Raw genomic sequence first — 20,765 nt, 5'->3', positions numbered from 1 at the left:
TCCATGCTATGAGGAAAGAGAAAGGAGGCGTCTTATTTATCTTTCTGTTGCTATGATAAAACACCCTGGTAAAAGCAACTTAAGGGAAAAGGTTCACAGTTAAAAGTACAGTCCATCGCCTGGGGGTAGGGGGTCAAGGAGGCAGGAGCTTGAGGAGGCAGCTAGTCACATTGCATCTGCAGTCAGGAGGCAGAGGGACACGGACACTGGTACTCAGCTTTCTCCATTTATACAGCCCATAACCCCTACACACAGGCAGATCGTCTGGAGTGGTGGTAATCTGGGGATTCTTTGCCAAGATGACAGATGAACAAAGGTGACTGGAGAAGGAGGGAGTGTAATGAGTTTGTCTCTGTCCTGCCAGCCAGCTCCCAAATGACATGCAGACTTATTATTAATGATAAAAGCTTGGCCTTTAGCTTAGGCCTGTCTCAACCAGCTCTAATAACTTAAATTAACCCATATTTTTCAATCTGTGTTCTGCCACATTGGCATTACCTCTCTTCCACCTTGAGCCTCCCATTTCCTCTCCATGTCTGGCTGGCAACTCTGCCCTTCTTCTTCCCAGAGTCATCTGTCCTCTGGAAGTCCCGCCTAACCTCTTCCTGCCTAGCTATTGGCCACTCAGATCTTTATTAACTCAATCAGAAGACACCCTGGCAAAGATACATCTTCACAGTGTAAATAAATATTCCCCAACAAGGGAGCCGTGTGGATTGGAGTTGCTTGAAATGCAGAGAGAATGGTACATGGCAAAGGTCCTGTGGCAGAGAAGGGCTTTGCAGGTTCCACAGAGATCAAGAAGACCACAAGTGAGGAGGAAGGTACGGCGGCCCTGAGAACACACAGAAAGACACCACTACCAGCCTTGTTGAGAATATTGCCTTTCCTCTGGTGTGAGCCAGCGGCCATAATGGAAACTCATTCACATACCTAAGAGAGGAATCAACTCCTTTCCCTTTACTTCAGACCATTAGGTTCCAGGACCAATCTCCTCAATGGAAAGAAGAAAGAGCCCTAACGAGCAGGGGTCAGCTGAACAAAGGACACTCGGGTCTCATGAAGGATTGCAGCTATGGCTTAAAGAATGTAACAGCTCCATAGGCACTGATATGGAAACACTATTTGGAGAGCAAATTGAAGAAGAGGAGAAAGAAAAACCGTTACCCAATGTGTATGTTCGTAGAGTAAAAAAAAATCCATGCCCAACTGTGTGCTGTGTGAACTTGTGAAATGGTATGAGGTACAGACTTTTTAAAAACAAAAACAAATATTCTATTAATTTTGTGCTTGAGACACTCCAGCCCAACCAATAATTCAGAACCCTGACCTTTCTCCCTAAGACCTATGGGTCCAGACCCCCACCTCCTTCCTCAGACCCAGGAGTCCATATCTCAGCCTCAATCAGACCCAGAGGTCCACACCTCAGCCCTCCTCCCTTAGATGGAGAGCCAGGTCCCAGCCCTCCTCCCTCAGATCCAGGGGTCCATACCTCAGCCCTCCTCCCCTAGACCGAGGTCCAGGTCCCAGTCCTCCTCCCTCAGACCCAGCGGTCCAGATGCAAGCCACCCTCCCTCAGGCACAGGGAATCCCCGCCATTCCGCCCTAGCGTCTCTCCTAAGACCCTGCCCATCACACCATCACAGAGCATATTCGCCTCTAACTGCACCGCGCCGTGCTTCCCTGTAAGTCTGTGCTTGGTCCCGCCTCCCGCGCTGCGGTTGCGACCTCTGTTGGGTGGGCCCTTTAAGCGTAACCCAACCTCTGCTGCAGGGACTTGCTCCCCAGCCGCGCTGGCAAGTCCATGGTTTCCGGTTCTGACCCCGCCTACCCCCAGGGGGCCTTTCTCGTCCCGCCTCCTCTTGGAGGCTGCTTCAGAACTGCCTGACAAGAGTGACGGAAGAGCTGTCCAGGATATGTTCTTTATCCTTTTAGTCCTCTTCGGAGACAACATATCTTACGTTCGGATCAAGAATATTCTAGCGGCAACGGACGCTTATTCTCTCTTCTACCATCAAAGCGTGGCTCCCCGCAAAGGCTCAATTGTAGGCTGCCTCGGGGCGGAGCCTGAGGGACGCTGGGGGTGGGGCCTTGCGGACGCGGTGGGCGGGACTGACAGGCGGCGCGCGCTATAAAATGGGACTCGCGGCTCTGGCGCGCGCTTGAGGAGAGCGTGTTGGGTCCGATCTCTTTGCTGGCGAGTTGTCTCGAGGTTGGTCTCGGGGCCGTCTGGTCTGTGGTGCTGCTTTGCGCCCTAGGGAGCGCGTGTCCGGAGGTATCTGTGGCCTGGTCATGGGTGTGCCTGTCGCGTGGAGGGTTCAAGGGCGCTGCTTGGGGCCGCGGGCTCGCTAGGGGTGGAACCGGGGTGTCCCCTGAAAGAGCGGATGCGGGCACTTTCGGGGATGATGCCTTCCGCCAGGTGTGTGGAGCTGTGGATGCCGGGACGGGCCTTCCTTTGTCTGTGCCTTAGCCGGGCTACGCCATTTCTGCTGCTCACGTCGCGGGTCTTGTCCGCCATCTTACCCGTTTTTAGGTGACAGGGAGGGGGTGTGTGTGACATAGAATTTTCCTCCCAATGACAGACCCGTGCTACCTGCAGGTTCTCTCCGTAGGAAATCTCTGCCACTGCCCCTCCTCCCCGTGTGGGATTTTGACATTTTTGTGCAACCTAGAACACATGAGGGCTGGAGGAGGATGGGGTGTAGGGGCAGATACAAGATACGGAGTTACCAAGGCGGAAGTGAGTGCACGTGGAGGACTGGATTGCTCCGGAGCAGCAGGTAGGAGTAGACAGGAGAAAGGAAGTCAGGCCTTTTTTCCACCTGCAAGAATACTGATACAGTGTTGGGCCTGATGGTACAAGCATGTCATCCCAGCTGCTCGAATTTTGAAAGTAAATTACAGCCGGGGGGGGGGGGGGGGGGGGCGGGGCGGTGGCGCACGCCTTTAATCTCATCACTCGGGAGGCAGAGTCAGGCGTATCTCTGTGAGTTCGAGGCCAGCCTGGACTACAGAGCGAGATCCAGGACAGGCACCAAAACTACACAGAGAAACCCTGTCTCGGGGGGGAAAAAAAAGAAAGAGAGAACGTAAATTACATATTTCACTCAAAATATTTTAACCATACGTTCCCCTCTAAAACAGCCTTTTTCTGCCCACTGGTCCGTGCCATTATCACACTTGATTAGACTTTCCTCCTCGGATCCTGCTGTTCTCTTGGTGTTCATTGCGAAGCCATCTCCCAGATGCCTTTCACCAGTGGTTCAAATCTGGCTGAATACGGTCCTTGTCCATATCACTTATATCTTTGGGTTTGGGTTTTTTGTCCTTTTTGTTTGGTTTTTTTCTCCATAGAACAACCCCTTGGTTCCTCCCATCAGGTTCTTCAGAGGGATTTGTGTCTTTACAGGTTTTATTTTTCAAGGTTACTAGCAGATACAGCCCAGACAGGGGAGCAGCAGAGTCGTCTTCATGCCGTGGGTACATAGGGAATCTGTGGACCTGTGTCACTGGGGAAGTTGGGGCATCTAGTGGATTGTGTGTTTATAGCTTGGCCACCATCCCTGCAGCCAAGTGGCCTTCACATTGCAGGTCTGAGGCTCCCATGATGTTTAGCACTGGGCTCCGATCATCCTTGAGGACACAGTGCCCCTCCAGGACCTTTGACACCTGGGGGTCTGAGGAGCTCTGGTTTTGATGTTCTACACCTGTCCCCACGCATACACCCTCACTAAGTCCTTCCTGTGTTACAGGTGTATCTTGAAGCCAAGTAGCCGCCCACCATCATCTCATTGTGGTGAGAACCTTTACTTTTTGATCTCTCTACACCTAAAATAGTATACCTTCCTCTAGGGTGACTTTCTATAATTTGGGATTTAATGGACCAGTAATTATGGGAATGTTACATATTAAAATTCTCACTAGCCCTGCTGCTCATAACTGCATACTGGTCAGTGAGCCGTCTACTTAAATCTGGGTGCTAGACGGAGCAGACAGACACACTTCAAGGGCAGGTGGCAGTGTTTCCTGCCTTCCAGGGGTAGGGTCTCGGTAAGGTGCACAAAGGACCTGGTTTTCAAATTCAGTAGAAGGAACAAAATGGCTGTCAGTGTTATCATCTGACCACTGGATTCTGGGCTGAATACAGTGTGCTTTTGAGAATCCTTAAATCATTTGTACATAAAAATGATACTTTTTTTAAAAAAAAAAACCTTGAATTTACATAGGAGTCATTATTAAAATAGCAGTGTTTATCAGAAGACAGGAATGTGTGTTATCTGAAAAAGAACAAGTCCTCAGCTCTAGGAGAATTTCTCCTTGTTTTTTGGGTGTTGGGGACAGGGAGAACAATGGCTGTATTGTTGACCTTGAGGTGTTTTCTATCTGACCATACTGGGCTTGGGCTAGTAACGAGGTGTCCTGCGTATCACTGAACGACGCATGGAGTCTCTATAGGCAAAGATATGAGAACTGAAAAGGAGAAAATACTGGCAGGTGGCTAGGGAGACCTGGTTCCTGTAGCCTGTGCCCATGCTCCACTCCACTAAGTCGACAGAAATGTGCCCATTGTCCACCCCACAACCATATAGGGCTTATAAGCACCTGAAATGGGAGTTGCTGGGGCTGAATTTTTTCATTCTTAATTGTGTGGCTACGTCTTTGGACCGCTCATGTCTGCACAAAATTGAGGCTTATGGTTGCTAAATAACTAAGCACTTGTGTGCATACTTGAAGCAGAGCAGAGCAGGATAAGTTCAAGGCCAACCTGGGCTACATAACAAGACCCTCCCTGTTGGGTGGAGGAGAAGGCCACAGTATTTGAGGAAAATGAGTTGAGCAAATACCAACAGGATCCTAGCAATAGGCAGTTGTCCTCCTCCTCCTCCTCCTCCTCCTCCTCCTCCTCCTCCTCCTCCTCCTCCTCCTCCGGCAGAGTCATCACTTCCCCAGGTTAAAGTGTGGAACAGTGATGCTGGCCTCAAGCTCAGGCAGGTTGAAGAGTTGGTTGGGGGTAAATAGGCCTGGAGGAAGGGCAGAAGCCGTTGAGGTACATGTTCACTACATCCTGGGAATTCCAAACGGGCCTAGAGCTGAGCTGTGCGCCCAGGACTGCCTCATTTGCCACACATTCCCAAGGACAAAGCAGCCTCAGTCTGTTGGCAGCAGAGCATATGGAAGGCAGCGTGCAGGGTCAGGGTGGACAGTGAGGGATAACTGTGGCACCTGCTTATACTCCCAGCATTCCAGGTGGCTGAGGCAGGAGGATCCTGAGTTCACGTCCAGCCTGGGTTACATACAAAAAATATGTGAGTAAGTTGGGGTGTGGTAGTGTGCATCTGTAAACCTCTTTGGGGTAGAGGCATGTTGGGAGTGTCACAAGGGAGGACTGCTTTCTCCGAAACCAAGTGTCAGTCATTCTCTTGCCTGAATGTCTGAGCACTGTGCTACACTATCCCCCTTGGGACCTAAGAGAGGGGGAGTGTTGATATTACCAGGACCCCTGTGATGTCCAGCACTGGGCTCTGACCACCCTGAGGACATGGTGCCCCCCAGGGACCTTTGACACCCTGGGGTCTGAGGGGTCCTGGCTACGAAGGGAGTAGACAGAGAAGTTGTGCTCTTTGTGCGTCTCACCAGCCTCTTTCCCCTCTTTCTGCCGACAGACAGACAGTTCCTTCAGACAGCCAGGCTTCCCTCCGGGTAAGCAGAAGGGTTACCTAAAGTGGGGTAGGGTCTTAATACTGCTAGTACATACTGCTCAGTTTAGACTCCGCTTGTGCTGTAAGAAATCCTGTCAGTGTCTATGCTGAGGGACCCCTGTGATGTCCAGCACTGGGCTCTGACCACCCTGAGGACATGGTGTCCCCCAGGGACCTTTGACACCCTGGGGTCTGAGGGGTCCTGGCTACAAGGAGGGGGTGAGTGGGAGTGTCATGGTCTTCCTTACCAACTTTTCCCCTTGCCTTTCTGCCTACAGGTGGTCCCTGCAGACAGTCTGCCTCCCTCCAGGTAAGAACAGAGGGGCTGGCTGGCTGGGATAGGGGTAGGATCTTCATTCTAGTCCGATGAACTGTGTTCAGACATGGGAATGGGTAAAGAAGTTGGACGAGGTTGTTAGGAGGCATCCTGTCCTACTGCTTGCTCTTGGTAACCCCCATGATGTACAGCACTGGGCTCTGACCACCCTGATGGCGTGTTGCATGACCCCGGGACCTTTGACTCCGGGGTTCTGAGGGGTTTCCGTTCGAGGGGGATGCTAGGTGGAGGCATGGCCCTTTGTCACCTGCTAGCATATCTTATGCCTTTTTGCAGCCTCTGCAGCAGCATTGCTTCTAGCCCTCTTGCTGTCCTTGCCTTGAGGCTGTAGGGCCATGGCGGAGAGAGTGCTGGTACCCACCCAGATAGGCCGGGGGGACCGCTACTACACATACACGGAGCTGTTGGCTATCTCACGGCGTTTCAAGCAAAACCCCAATGAGCTCATGGTCACCTGGATCCTGCGGGTGTATGACCAGGGAGGCCCGGCCCTGTCCCTGAATTCCGGGGAGCTGGGGCTGCTGGGTGACCTCACCCATGATGCCATCTTTAACTACCGCTGCAAGGCCCTGCGGGGGGGTGGCTGCCAGACACTGCTGAGCTGGCTGCTGCAGGCCTGGCGCCAGCGCTGGGAATCCTCCCTGCATTTTGAAGCCACTCAGCTGCCCTTCAGGCCTTGGACCACCATGGAGGAAGGCATCCAACTGGTTCGTGAGCTGGGTATGATTGAGTGGATCTACCTTGACCCAGAGGGGCCTGTGGACCTGGCCCCAGAGGATGTGGCCTTCACTCAGGGCCTGCAGCGGCGCCTGCTCACAGCAGCACCCTCTGAGCTGCGGCTCTCACTGGTCAGCCTGCTGGTGCGTGGCATGACAGTGCTAGAGGCTGTGATGGAGATCCAGACCATTGCTGATGTGGGTCTGCTTTGGCGCCAGAGCCAGCCAGGCCGCACCAAGCTCATGCTGGGGCCCAACCCAACTCGAAAGGACCTCCTAGGCTGGCTGCTCAGCCACGGCGTGCCCCGGGAGCAAGTAGACAGGCAGCCCACCAAGGTGCTCCTGGAACTGTACATCAAAGAAGCCAAGCGCAGTCGGGGCCAGCCCAGCTATGGGCTGGCTGAGGAGCAGCCCCCACCACCCCCCTACTCCGACCAGGCCTGTGGGGAAGAGGCCCCTGTGAGGCACGACTAGACCTGGACTGGCTTTGAGAGCACACTCACACCCGGGGTTGAAGGTGGGGAGGTGAATTGCACAGAGGCTGCCTGCAACCTAGGCCACTAGGAAAGAGCTTGGCAAGCACCTTTCCCACATTTGTGTCCCTCCAGCATTTAGTGCCAAGTTCAGTGGCCCCCCCCAAGAGAGGTGTGCATGTCCCCAGTCACACAGTCCATGTGGGAAGTGAGCCACAGGTGGCCATTTGCTGTGAATCTAGGGTGCTTGTGGCCCTGGAGTTAAACCCCTTGAGTTGGAGCATAAGGCCATGCTGAGGTGGGTGGCCACATCACGGTCCCCACCCCTCTGCCTCCACATGGGCCCCAAAGCACTACATACAGGCCATCTTGAATTTTTTACTTTTTCAATGCAACACTTAACATAGTATTTTAGGTGTAGGCCACACTTCATGTACTTTTACTGGGTGTTTGACACTTTAGGGCCAGGCTCCCTATTTTAAAGGCTTAACATTGTAAACTTTTCTAATGCAGCATTTTTACTTTATATTTTATTTTGAGCTTATGTGACACTTTGGTTTTGGGGAGAGGAGAGCCCCCTTTTGTAAAGACTTTGCTCTGGGGACCCTGTCCCTGTTTTCTTTTAGCCATGCCCTTCTCTTTCGAAGCACCTTCCAGCTGGGTCTGGTGTCCCTGGCTGCACACATGTCCCCTGGCCAGTGCAGATCTGGATTTAGTGGAGGGGCGAGGCGGGCAGCCCTGGAGCTTCTGCCTCTGTGAGTTCCTATTAAATGGCTGGTTCATTGCCCTCCGCTGGGTGTGCTGTTTGACTTGGTCCCGGCGTGGGTAGAATCGAGATGACGAGCTGGGTCCAGGGCAGGTGAGGCACAGGTGTACTTGCCCACCTCTGGCCTGTTTCCAGAGGATACTCCAGCGGTCTGGTGAGGAAAGGTGGGCTGGTGGGGGCCAGTCACAGCCACTGGCTGGCCTTAGTCCCTACCCTGCAGCCTGCATTGGGTTTGAGTTTATTTTGCTTCTTGTGAACCAAACCCTTTAGCTCAGGCTGTCCTGGGACCCCAAGGTGTGCTCCATAGCTTCCTCAGGATCTTTGGTCTTGTACCTCCCCCAGACAGGAGCCTGGCCACCTCAAGACAGAGAACACCCATTGACTTCCCAGTGTCAGCTGGGGGCTGGGGAGTAGTGAGTACACGAGAGGGGATGCCAATGGCATGGTTGCTGGTCAGTAGGGAGTGGGTCCTGGAGTGGCAGTCCTAGGTGCAGGCTCATCACCACATCCTTTAGGAACTTCCCCACTTCAGGGAGAGCTTCGGATGGTGGTGAGGGTGGGGCTTCTAGAAGACTGGTTACCTTAGCCAGTACCCTGGGAGACCCCCATCTCCATCCGTTCTGCCGCCCGCAGGCTGTAATTGCTGGGAGTAGAGCTCCTTAAGGACAGTCCAGTCCTAAGTGGTCTCAAACTATAGGCTCTCACCCGCACACATGCTTACTGCCTGCCCTCTGTATAGCCCCTGACTGCACAGACACAAGTGTCCGGGTGTGCGCAATGCCTGGGGCCCACCCAGCCTTCATTCCCACACGCGCGCGCGAGCGAGCACAGTAAGTGACAAGTCAGAGCAGCAGGTGAGCACACGTGTTGGGATCCAGTGTCAGCTGAGGGGGTGCTTTTGTGTCTATACGCCCCCCTCATACAGCCCCTCCCAGGGCCCTCAGGCAGCTGGGCCTCCAGGCCAGTAGGCCAAGCCCCAGGCTCAGCACAGCCAGCACAGCCACAGCTCCGGCCAGAAGGGGCACCGTGGCTGCAGGAAGAACATGGGGGTTGTGAATCCCAGGCCTTGGGAACACCCCGCTCCCACCCCTGCGCAGAGGGCTGTCACCTGGGGGGCTGGTAGACTCATAGGAACCATGGCAGGGGGCCCCATGAACTGGAGGCCTGGCTGGAGCAGTCAGCTGTTGGAAGCGCCCAAGCGGACAGGGGGCCGGGCACCCGGGAACCTTCAGTGGCAGGGGTGGGCTGGAGGTGTCATTTCGGTAGATGAGCGAGATGGTGACATTCCTGGTGGTGGAGAGGACAGTAGTGTGGCCCCTTCCCTCCTAATGCCCATCCCACCCAATGCCAAGCCATCACCCATCCTCACTCTCCATCTTCCTCCTCGGGTTCCCTGGAGCTCCCCCGGAACTCAAAGGCCATGCAGGCAGCATAAGGTGGGGTGTTCCCATCGTAGATGCCCAGGGCCCCCTGGAGGGCCAGCAGGGTGCTGTCATGCTGCAGAGAATTCCATTGAGGGGAGCTGAATTAGGACCCCAGAATGCTTCTAGCACCCTTAGAAATAACTCCAGACCACTCCCATCCACCATGGACATTCTATGGTTGTCCAGACATGCTAATTGTTCCTCGGCAGTTCTAGTCAACAGTCCTTGCAGGGGGACTAACGCTCCTCAGGCCCCTCCCCCATCTTTACTGTGTTTCTAGTGATACAGTCCCATAGGTACTGTAGGAGATAAGGGTGACCCAAGGCTGTGGGCTTAGATTACATGGTCTTTTTTTTGTGGGGGGGGGGGGTCCGAGACAGGGTTTCTCTGTGTAGCTTTGCACCTTTCCTGGATTTCACTTTGTAGACCAGGCTGGCCTCGAATTCTCAGAGATCTACCTGGCTCTGCCTCCCAAGTGCTGGGATTAAAGGCGTGCGCCACCACTGCCTGGCTAGATTACATGGTCTTAGCCACCACTGCCACCCATGTAGTAGCCAACCCCTGTCCTTCCCAAAGACTCACAGCTGAGTACATGACCATCTTGAGGGGCAGCCCCAGACTCTGGGCCCGGGAGAAATTGCTGAGGATGGCATCCAGTAGAATCCCTGAGGGACAGGAACAGAGTGCTTATATACCCCCTCCCCACCTGAAGAATAGCCCCCCCACCCCCATAGGCCTTACACCTCACCCCCTGTCAGCTGGGCCTTTTCTGCTGCCCGGGGTGGGCCCACATGTGCCCTGATATCCAGAGCTGAAATCTGTGACAGAGTCCTCAGGACGTCTGGGGAGGCCCAGGATGGAAGGGTGAGACCATGGGCACGCTGGGGAGAGAAGGAGAGGACCTCGAGAGGGAGTCCTCAGTCACCCCCCATTTGTTTCGTGTGTGCATATGTACAGTGTGTGCCTGTGCACGCATGCATGTGCATGTATGTATAGGTTAGAGGTTACCTGTAGATGTTCCTCAGGCCTGGCCCACCTAGTTTGAGTCTCACTGGCCTGGAACGCACCAAGTAGGCCAAACTGGCTAGCCACTGAGCCCCAGGGTTCCTCCCGTCAAGGTCTCCTCAGCACCAGGAGTGAGCTGCTGCATTCAGCTTTTTCATGCAAGTGTTGGCAGTCCAGACTCCTCATGCTTGTATGGCAAGCACTTTGCGGACAGTCAACCCTCCAGACCCTGACCCTCATTCAAACCCCTCAGAGATCAGCTCACCGCAGAGCGTGTGGGCCAGAGCAAGTACCAGACCAGAATCCTTACCAAGCCCTTTGGGACCAGAGATGCCTTGGAATCTGACATTTGGGATTCTAGAAAGATCCAATGAAATGGTACCAGGAAAGGGGGTGTCACCGTCCACCAACCTGTCACCATCCCCACCGTGCAGATGGGGAAGCCAGGGTACACAGGCTAAATCGCTTGCCCTAATAAACAGCTAGGCCAAGTGCTGGTTTAAAGTCCCCAGCTGGGAAAGGTGAGGCAAAGACCCACCTGACAGATTAGTGTGTCCAGAACTTTCCATGCTCTGCGGAGTGGCTCTCCAACCAGTGACAGCCCGGTGAAGTTGCCCAGGCGGGTCAGGAAGTCCTGGGTGGAGATGCAGGGCTGGGTGAGCCCTGACCAATCCTTGCTTGGCACCCAGCCCCACCGACCCCCCACAGCACTCACCGTCCAGCCCTCCAGGGCCTCCTGGTAGTCAGCGGCCTCTGTGGACTCCCGCAGCAGCTCATGGTATCGGGGGCAGCTGCGCATGGGGAACCTCAGCAACTGAGAGAGACTGAGGCTCAGGCAAGAGCGGTAAGTCTGGGGTCTCACGATTGGCCATGGGGCCAGGGTCTCTGGCCTTGTCCCTCTCCCACTGTCCCCTGTACCCAGCTAAGCTGGGCGGGGGTGACAGCTTACCCCTCTGGACAGTCCCACCAGGGACAATCTTGCTGATCTCAGCTGTTCTGGGCCCGGAAGCCCAGAAGTGTGTCCACCTGGCTGGGAGCTGCCTCTGCCCCTCTCCAGCTCAGTGGTACGCTTTGCTTCCATCCCTTTTTGTATATGTGTGGTGCTGGTTATGGAACCCAGGACCTTGGACAAGCTAGGCAGTCCCTCTACCTCTAAACCACAGCCCCAGCTCCTCACTGGGGGACTCTAATGCTTCACCACTGAGCTACACTCCCAGTCCCTCCCTGGGGGATTCTAAGGTGGGGGGGGGGGTGTTTACCACTGACCTACATCCCAAGTTGTCTTGTTAACTTTTCATTTTGAAAAAGTCTCACTAAGGTTCCCAGAATGACCTTGAACTCAAGATTCTTTGTTTCTCCCGTCAGATCCAGCCCCCTGACCTTGTCCTCAGACACAGGCACTGTGTGCACTGGAATGGGCTTCCAGTCGGCCTCGGGGCTTCCAGGGGCAGCTTCGGGGAACAGCCCAGCCAGGTTGGCCTGTGCGCTCTCCAGTGTCCGGTCAAAGTCTGTACTGCGGATGTACACCTGGGGTGGGTGAGGGCAGCAGAGGGGTGGGCGGCCAAGGGTCAGCAGTGTCCCAAATCAAAAGCTTCAGATTCAGTTTGGGGGAGGTTAGGTTAAAGGTCAGGCATTGAGGGTTAAAACTCAAGGTGAGTTCAAGTGTCTGGCCTTCCAACTTTGGAAGTTGGGATGGGGGTCAGAGGTCAGAGGGGTGAGGTGTTGGACTGCAGGGGTCTACTGAGGTGTTGAGAGTTAAAGGAAGGTCATATCAAGGAGGCTGGAGGTAAGAGGTCAAGATGTAGAAGGTGGGAACTGGAAACATGAAGCTAAAGTTCAGTACGCAATTCTCAGAGGAGTCAGGATCAGGGCCAGGAGGACTCAGCCTAAGGCTGTCAGAAGACAGAAAAGGAAGGTCAGACGTGATGAAGGCAGGGATCAAAGGTTGGAAGTTGAAGCTGCTGGGGGTGTTGCTCGGTGATGGAGGGCTTGCCCAGCATGTGTAGGTCCAGAACCCTCCCAAGAAACCCCACCCCAGGAAACATAGGAGGGCAAAGCAAGGGCTAAAGACCAAATCAGGTTCAAAGGTCAGAAGGTCAGGATGGAGTAGTTGGGAGTCAAGACAAAGGTCCAGTCAGTGGTCATAGTTTGAGAGGTCAGAGGTCAGGGTGGATTCCTTACTAACTCAAAAGCCCATGGGAATGCAGATCAAGTTGATAGACAGAGACAAGAGGTGAAGGCCAAAGGGGGCACTGGGGTTAAAGGTCAGCAGCAAAGTACCTCTTCACGCCTGTACTCCGGGCTCAGGAAGGCCTTATAACGCCTCCTCAGAAATCGGCCCAGCTCCAGCTGCTGTCGGATCCCCTCCTGGGGACAGAGGCAGCCTCAGCAGACCCTCATCGCCTGTCCCCCAGCCCTCTTCCTCACCCCCTCTCCCTCCTCACCTTGGTCAGCTGGCCCAGGCCTCGGGGCCACAAGGTGGAGGCAGCTTCCTTGTGTGGGTCTGTGGGGTAGGAGGCCAGTGGGGCCCGGTCGCCATGGCGGAACACCTGGGGATGTTGGAGAACCAGGTCAGGGCTGGTCTAGGAGGTAGAGAGTGGGTCAGGGGGGGTGGGAGGCTGCGCACCAGAGCCACAAATAGCAGCGGCCCCTCTAGCAGGGCCTGGGGTGGGAGCAGCAGCAGCAGCAGCAGCAGCAAGGGTCCGGCAGTGTGGCCCTGAGACCCAGGCTCGGCCATTTCCACAGAGAGCAGACGCTGAGCTCAGCCTCCGTCTGTGCTGTGGCCTCACCTGCTCATTAGCCTCCGGCTCAGCCCCCTGCAAGCAACGCAGGCCCCAGCACGCTCCACAGCACTGCCCCAGGCTGGAGAGGTCTGGGGTTAACCCAGTTCATCTTCACAGACCCCCCAGGAGGTGTCCATGTAGCCACCAGCATCCCGGCTATGCTGATGGGGAAACTGAGGCACAACAGGACCACTGACTTGCCTGAGGAAACATCTAGGAAGTGGCAAAGCTGAGAGGTAGTTACAGGGAACCCCACCCCACCCCCACCACCCCTGCTTCCCCATGTTTTCTGTTCCTTTTTTAAAATGTCAGGACTCTATGAGGCCCCCTTGGACTTCTTGAAGATTTCACTTTCTTCCCACACCACATACAACTGGTTAAAACCAATAGAGCCCTGTAGCAAAATTCCCAAGCCAAGAGTAGACAGACTAGGTTCAAATCTCTCACCATTACAAGCTGTGTGATACTATCAAGTTACTGTAATTTCTACATGCCTTCATCTCACAAAACAGACCAGATAGGTCAAAGAGCAATAAGCACTTAAGAACCTGTTTGCAGAAAGGAACTGTTAAGAAGTTGTGTTTATGACCACTTAACAAATGACCCTAAAACTTAGCAATTTATGTGTGTGTTCATGTGTGTGCAGGAGTGCATGTGTGTGTGGAGGCCAGATGGCAGGTGTCTTCCTCAAACACTCACCACCTTATCATTTTAGACAGGGCCTCTCACTTAACCTGAAGCTTGCTGATTCAGGCTAGACCAAGCTCCAGGAATCCTCCTGTCTCAACCTCACAAGCCCTGGGATTACAGTTACATGCCATTGTGCCAAGATCTTTAACATGGGTATTGGGGAACCGAACTCAGTACCTCATACTTGTGAGGCCAATGAGCCACCTCCCCAGCCCCAAGTTCAATATCTTAAGGCAGTTATTGCATTGCTCATGGGTTTTGTGGGTCAAGAACTGGGAAGGCTTAGTATAGAGGGAGTCTAGCTGTTTAATTTTGGAGTTTGTTTTTTTGTTGTTTTGTTTTTGGTTTTTGTTTGTTTGTTTTAAGGTTGTGGTTTGAGACAGGGTCTCACTATGTCGTTCTGGCTGTCATAAAACTCACTACATAGACCATGCTGGCCTCAAACTTACAGATCTCTGCCTCTCAAGTGCTGAGATTAAAGGTGTACATCACTACATCGGGCCATGATTTTATTTATTTTTATGTTATGTACTTGTATGTATGTGCATGCAATGCTCACAGAGGCCAGAAGAAGACGTTAGATCCCTCTGGAACTGGAGTTACAGATGTTTGTGAGCCACCATAACTGAACCCAGGTTCTCAGGAAAGCAGCCAAAAAGCAGTCTACTATCATTTGAACACCTGCTGAGCAAGTGCTGTGTCTCTGGGCTACCATCTTTAGCCACAAACACCTTAACCTCCCCCCCTTTTTTTTAATGTTGTAGACAGAATTTTACTACATTGCCCAGGCTAGCCTTGGACTCACCCTGTACCCTGGGCTGGCTCACAACACTACAACTTCAGCTTCCCAAATGCTCAGAAAACAGACTTGTGCTACCATGGCTCCAAAAATTCTGTTAATCCCAGCCAGGCATAGTGCTACATGTCTTTATTCTCAGCACTCAGGAGACAGGTGGATCTCTGTGAGTTCGAGGCCAGCCTGGTCTATGTAGCAAGTTAATCCCAAAGCAAAACAAAGGACAGCCATAAGTGACACAGAACCACAGGAACAATGTGGAGTGGTGACCAAGTTCTGTCCCCAGAAATGTCCTCGTACTCGCCCTCCTGGGGCGCTCGCTCCCTGTGCCGCTATAGCGGTTGACCACCAGCCAGGCAGCAGCAGAGGACCCATGATCCCCCGCTGCCCCGGAGGCTCCAGGTCCACAGTTGGTGTGACTAGCTGGAAATCAGGTTGTCCTCAGGCCATGCATCCACCACCAGCTATGACGGAGAACGCCATCCCCTGCCTTCCCCACCTCTCGGAGCTGTTTTCCAGGACTCCATTTTCAAAGCCAGCCACACGCCACCCCCTTCAGCTGTCACATCCCTGGCTTCTGTAACCTGGCGTCCCTCGCTTCTCTCTCTTTTTGGGTGTGTACACTTGGGGGGGGGGGGCTCCCACATGCCACAGCACGTATGCCAAGGTCAGAGGAGAGCTTGTCAGGTCTGTCCTCCTACCGTGTGAGCTCTGAGAACTCAACTATCTTGACAGCCCTTCTTTTATTTTATTTATTGGCTTGTTCACTTAGTAACAGGGTCTCACGTATCTCAGGCTACCCTCGAACTCTCTGTGCACTATGTAGCTGAAGGTGACTTTGAACTCCAATCCAGACAGAAAGAGCAACAGCAGACCCGAGAAATCACCCTGAGTCCAGCATGGTGAACCAGTGAGTGTATCAGGGTCACGCACAGGACTGTGACTCAAAAGCAGCTGCAGCACCAGAGAGTCTCACGGGCGGGGGGAGGGGGGATACAAAGATGTCTCGCTGGAGTCTTCTGGCACCTTGCAGGCAGCTCCACTTGAGAGTGTCTTCTCTCCAGCAACCACCTACTGCTCATGTAACTTGTGAGTCTGGAAAATGTCTTGAGTTTTGTGAGCCTCTTGACCCTTCTTCCCAGCCTGGACTAGAGAAATGCTGCACCACACACAGAAGTTCTCTTCCGGGTGTGGAGAGGCCAGAGGTCGAGTCAGATGTCTTCCTTAATTTCTTTTCACCTATTCTGATGGCTCTCGCTGAACCTGGAGCTCACTGGTTTGGCGAGCAAGCCCCAGGGATCGTCCTGTCTCCACCTCCCCAGTGCTAAGGTGACAGGCACATGTGCCATGCCTGGCTTTTTACAGGAGTGCTAGGGAACCAAACCCAGGTCGTCACGCTCATGTGATATGCACTTGGCCCACTGAGCATCTCCCTCACGCCCTTACCAAGGGATATGTTTTCTTTGTGTTACAAACAGAAAATGGCTCAGACATCTTTAAGTGACTCACCCAAGGTCATCCCACGGACAGACGTCAGAGCTGGGATTCAAGCCCACACAGGCATCCCTCCAGGAGGCTTCCTACCCTGTACCTCCCTCCTCAGTGTCGAGGCTGGGGCATCACTGCAAAAGCCTGGGCCCCTCCAGTGGTTCACACCCATGGGAACAACCGGTAGCAATTTGTGAAGGTGAAGGCAGTTCAGCACACGTGTGTTTATCTGCCCTCTCCTCTGTACCCCTTAATGGCCTGGAGAGTCATTATAACGGTCTAGAGGACAAAAGAGTTAGGAACCTACACAGAGCATTGGGTGGTCAGGGTCAAAGTGCCTTGCTGTCCCCATGGTCCAGATGTCAGCATCTGCCACCACCACCATGCTTCACACTATCATGATGCTCCTGCCAGCCTCACAAACTGGGGACCAAGTTCTAGTGTAACTCCTGACTGCCGTCCCCACCATTGCGCCTGGCAGACATGAGGATGCCATTTTGCCTGGGCCGTTAGACCTAGGGCAATCTCCTACCTCAAGATACCAGACCCAGTCTGTTCCTCCCCTGCTCACAAATCTCCCATGGCTCCCAGCACACTCCAGGGAAGAAAACAGAACTCAGTGAGTGTGCAGATCCAGTTCTGAACTCTCCAATCTCATAGGTCTTGATGCTGGATTTAGGTACCATGTGTGACATTCCACACCCTCATCCCCCTCTCCCCAACCCCCAGTGTGAATGTCTCTTCTACCCAAAATGCCCTTTCCTGGTCACCATGGTCACCATTCTGGTCTCCCCGACAACCCCCTCCCATTCTTGAGGCATCTTCCTGGCTGACTCAGAGGCCTGGGGGAGGGAGGTCAAGCCGCTGTGTGGCTAGGACCCATGGCCATGAACTTGCAGGAAGTGAGGACAGGTGAAGGGGCTGGGGCAGGGGTGGGCACAGGGAGGGGAGGGAGCTGACTCCTGACCTCCTCTCCTAGAATGTGACCTTGGCCATGGCCGTGTTCACCATCCTAGCCTCCATCTACTTCTTCAACAAGGTGAGGGGGAGACAGAATGCAGGAGAGTCTGCGTCTCGTGTCTCTCTTCATTTGGCCATGTAGCCTTTTCTGTGTCGAGTTGCCATGTGTCTCCATCACGCTTCTGTCTCTGCTCTAGGCTCAGCAATGAGAAGGCATGGCTCCCCAGTCCTCCAGCCTGGCCTCTGCCTGTCCTACCACCGCTCTGGCCTCTAAGATCTAATAAATGTAACAGCATCAGACCAAGGCTGCCTTCTCCCTAAGCCCTGCTCGGCACAACCCTGCTCCCACAGCCAGCCAAAATCTCAGTGGGAAGAAGAAAAGCAGAGACCTGGCCCCTAGATCTGAGGGAGGAGGCTTGGGCGTGGACATCTGAATCTGAGGGAGGAAGGAGGCTGGGCCCTGGACCTCTGAGTCTGAAGGAATAAGGCTGGAGCTTGGACCCCTGGGTCTGAGGGAGAAGTTCTGGAAACTGAGGCAGGAGTGACAATGACCTGTGCTCTCTAGTTGGAGAATCAGGGTCTGATGTCTGACCTGGGTTTTGAGGAATGAGTAAGAGTCTTTAAGGGCCATAGGTATCTGAAGGGCATTTCAGCCATGAGTGTCAGAGCACAGAGGAGAACTCCCGTGGTCCAGTTCTCCATCTGGCATCAAACAGCTTGTTCAGGACTTAAGGCTTATAACTTCTCTCTGAGCACTCCTGCCAGGTGAAAGTGAAAATCTGTTTAACAGAAGGCCACACTAAGGATAGCTGGAGCTCAAAGGTATGTGTGAGCAGACCCCGTGACTGTGTCAAGAGTCTGCATGGTCATGATTCCTTTCTTAGCTATCTTAAGGAATGCTGACGCTTCTCCTTTTTCCTTTTCTTAGCAAACTCCTATTCAATGGCTATCACATGTAATCAAATCCCTTTCTTGTATAAGCGTCCAGAACGCCAAATAGGGACTCGGTTAGCCCACACTCGATCACCTTCCCGTCACCTTCTCCAGCCTCCCCAAGTGAATGCCCTGAGGAACACACCTGTTCATTTCCACCCAGTATCCGAGGCAGTGGCTTCTGAACAGGGTATATGCTGGGTCTTCAGGATAAGGACTAGAAATTTCAAATCACAAACAGATTTGTGAATCTATTAAGCTCAGAACTGTGCAATTTGAGTGGCTTGAGACCAAGCTGAACTGGCAGTCGCGCCCTCTGTTGACTAGAGCCTGTAACAGCACCCTCTGACCTCAAATACAATGGCTCTTTGGATGCAGAATCAGAAATAGCCGCATGATGGCGATGTCGGACTACCTTCCCAGCTTCTAATTGGCCACGGGGTGTGAATTTGCAGAGCATACTGGGCCTCCCTGGGTTCTCTCCTAAACACTTCCCAAGCCTTCACCTCCTCCCGTCAGTCGAGTGGCCTCTCTCCAACCTAAGACCACTGTGCACCTCCCTGCTCACAGGGCCCCCACCAGGCCTCTCTACTATATCCTTAGCCCCGTAACTCAAAAGTGGTTGAGTAGTTACACGCCACGGCTTCCCACCTGCTGTGCCCCAACAGCTGTGGTGCCCTTTGCATGGTCCTCCATTGCAAGCATTCCTTTCTGCCTCACCCCTTCTCTTCACTCCCCAGGTGGACTTGCTTGGCTGCCAATGTGTCTTCAGCCACATAACCAAGTCAGCCTTTGCGTCCTCCTCATCCCTCCTTCCCCCAGGGCTTGGTCGTTTATGAGATTTCTGTGTCCTCAGGGAGCGATCAACTTGGCATTTTCTCAACCGCAGTCCAGCGGAGATGGACATGTCTCAGGCCGGCGCTGTGTAGACCCACAGAGGGCTTTGTCAATTCCCACCACTGAGCTTGGGGTGGGGTGGAGCATTGATTTTGCTCTGAAAGCTCCCCAGGGTGCTATGAATGGGCAGTTGGGGTTCTGAGGCTGCTCATTATTGAGAGGAAGCTGAGTGCTTCCCAGAGGTAGCTCTGCTGCCTGAGAGATTCTTCCAGAGACCTCTACTCAGACAAAGATGGAACTCTTTTTTATTATTATTATCACTATTTTTATTTTATTTTTAAAAGTAAATATTTACTAAGTGTCAGGATTGCATTATGTGCTTTAATTTAATTAATCAATTATTTCTGAGTCAGGTTAGCTGGAACTCGCTATATAAGACTAGACTGGCCTCAAAATAACAGAGATTTGCCTGTCCCTTCTGGGATAAAGGGGTGAGCCACCACCCCTGGCTTTTATTTTTCAATTACATGTATGTGGTGTGTGTGTGTGTAAATGTACACACATGTGGAGGGTGTCCATGGAGGCCAGAAGAGGGTGTCAGATCCCCTGGAGCTGGAATAATAGGCTGCGAACTGCCAGCCATGAGTGCTGGGAAACAAACTCCTAACTCAGGTCCCCTGTAAAAGCAGCAGGTGCTCTTAACCACTGAGTCATCTCTCCAGAATTGTGAGTCAGTGTGAAACAGAGTTGGAATTAAGAGTTTAGGGCTGAAGAGATTGCTCAGTGGTTAAGAGCAAACGGCCCGGGTTGGATTCCCAGCAAACACATGGAAACTCTAGATCTTCTGTGACTCCAGTTTCAGAGGACTGATGCCTCTGTGGGCACAGCACACATGTGATGCACAAGACATTCTGCAGACGGAACACTCACACACATACAGTGTTAAAAGTGAATTTCTCAAAGAAAACAGTTTAGGCCTGAGGACATGGCTCAGTGGGTTAAAAGTACTTGCTAGATAAAATGAGGACCTTAGTCTGACATTCCAAAACCCACATGTGGGGAAGCTTGAGGCTGTAATCCTGGCACTTCTGTGCCAAGAAGGAAGGCACACACAAGAAAACCCCTGGGAACCGGAAGGGCAGCTACTCTGGATACGCGGTAGCAAACAACGCAAAGACAGCTGTCTAAGTTACTGTTCCATAGACACCATGACTAAGACAATCCTAAAACAACGCATTTAATTGGGGCTGGCTTACAGCCTCCCAGGGTTGGTCCGTGCTCATCATGGCGGGGAGTAGAGTGGCAGGCAGGCAGGCATGGTGCTGGAGAAGCAGCTGAGGGCTCACATCCTGATCCACAGACAAAGACGCAGCAGGCAGAGAGAGACACACTGGGCCTGGGGTGGGCTTTTGAAACCTCAAAGCCCACCCCAAGTGACACACTTCCTCCAACAAGACCAGGCCTCCTCCTCCTAATCCTTCTCAAATAATGCCACTCCCTGGTGACTAAGCATTCAAATATATGAGCCTATGGGGACCATTCTCTTTCAAACCACCACAGCACCCTGTCTCAACTAAGGTGGAAGGTGGGGATCAACATCCTCAGGTTGCCTTCTGACCTCAAACACACACATGTCATGTCACATGCAGACCTATAGTCTGACATGAATGCACACCCATCATAAACATATACAAAAATAAGATTTTTAAAATACTGTTTTTGACTGTGTGTCTGTGCACATGAGCTCAGTTAATACCCATGGAGAGAGAAGAGGGCACCAGACCCCCCCTAGAGCCTTAAGTTACAGGTGGTTGTGAGTTGCCACATCCTTTGGAAAAGCAGCCTATGCTATTAACTT

The 20,765-nt window shown here is 53.1% G+C and overlaps 3 protein-coding genes and 4 non-coding genes across 33 annotated transcripts in view; 5 read left to right on the top strand and 2 right to left on the bottom strand.

The window, feature by feature from the left end:
* LOC128124437 (uncharacterized) overlaps positions 1–1,756 on the bottom strand; it is a 52,034-nt gene extending 50,278 nt beyond the window's left edge. For 14 of the 17 annotated variants that reach the window (XR_008222852.1, XR_008222855.1, XR_008222853.1 and 11 more), the window contains exon 1: positions 934–1,756. The gene's annotated coding sequence lies outside the window, so the exon portion shown is untranslated. The remainder of the gene's footprint in view (positions 1–933) is intronic. The other 3 variants (XM_052760697.1, XM_052760698.1, XM_052760699.1) reach the window with 3 other exon arrangements.
* Positions 1,757–2,125: 369 nt separating this feature from the next.
* On the top strand, positions 2,126–7,416 carry LOC128124435 (Friend virus susceptibility protein 1-like). 11 transcript variants are annotated; one of them, XM_052760686.1, is made up of 7 exons: positions 2,151–2,275; positions 2,600–2,780; positions 3,753–3,796; positions 5,240–5,306; positions 5,664–5,700; positions 5,978–6,009; positions 6,313–7,416. In XM_052760686.1, the coding sequence occupies exon 7, from the start codon at positions 6,372–6,374 to the stop codon at positions 7,224–7,226; it is 855 nt and encodes a 284-aa protein (XP_052616646.1). In that variant the 5' UTR covers positions 2,151–2,275; positions 2,600–2,780; positions 3,753–3,796; positions 5,240–5,306; positions 5,664–5,700; positions 5,978–6,009; positions 6,313–6,371; the 3' UTR covers positions 7,227–7,416. The 11 variants fall into 11 exon arrangements, with proteins under 11 accessions (XP_052616644.1, XP_052616651.1, XP_052616643.1 ...); XM_052760687.1 differs by having other exon boundaries at positions 2,155–2,275; positions 2,613–2,780; XM_052760684.1 differs by lacking the exon at positions 2,600–2,780 and having other exon boundaries at positions 2,126–2,212.
* LOC128095852 (small nucleolar RNA SNORD88) lies at positions 3,597–3,688 on the top strand. The gene has a single exon (XR_008213449.1). It is a non-coding gene; the product is annotated as a small nucleolar RNA SNORD88 (small nucleolar RNA).
* LOC128095849 (small nucleolar RNA SNORD88) lies at positions 5,495–5,585 on the top strand. Its single transcript, XR_008213447.1, has one exon. It is a non-coding gene; the product is annotated as a small nucleolar RNA SNORD88 (small nucleolar RNA).
* Positions 5,812–5,902, top strand: LOC128095850 (small nucleolar RNA SNORD88). Its single transcript, XR_008213448.1, has one exon. It is a non-coding gene; the product is annotated as a small nucleolar RNA SNORD88 (small nucleolar RNA).
* LOC128095853 (small nucleolar RNA SNORD88) lies at positions 6,149–6,240 on the top strand. Its single transcript, XR_008213450.1, has one exon. It is a non-coding gene; the product is annotated as a small nucleolar RNA SNORD88 (small nucleolar RNA).
* A 653-nt stretch (positions 7,417–8,069) lies between the features above and the next one.
* On the bottom strand, positions 8,070–16,997 carry Acp4 (acid phosphatase 4). The gene is made up of 9 exons (XM_052760710.1): positions 13,047–16,997; positions 12,865–12,969; positions 12,701–12,787; positions 11,801–11,947; positions 10,959–11,234; positions 10,164–10,296; positions 9,998–10,080; positions 9,361–9,488; positions 8,070–9,278 (listed from the first exon to the last, which is right to left on the bottom strand). Exons 1-9 carry the CDS (start codon positions 13,155–13,157, stop codon positions 8,909–8,911), a joined length of 1,440 nt encoding a protein of 479 aa, XP_052616670.1. The 5' UTR covers positions 13,158–16,997; the 3' UTR covers positions 8,070–8,908.
* Positions 16,998–20,765: the final 3,768 nt, after the last annotated feature.

Source organism: Peromyscus californicus, unplaced genomic scaffold (assembly GCF_007827085.1).
Source record: "Peromyscus californicus insignis strain IS unplaced genomic scaffold, ASM782708v3 Scaffold_4__1_contigs__length_199733344, whole genome shotgun sequence".
NCBI lineage: Eukaryota > Metazoa > Chordata > Mammalia > Rodentia > Cricetidae > Peromyscus > Peromyscus californicus.
Note: the sequence above shows the minus strand (reverse complement) of the source record. Positions and strands in the feature narration are given on the sequence as shown.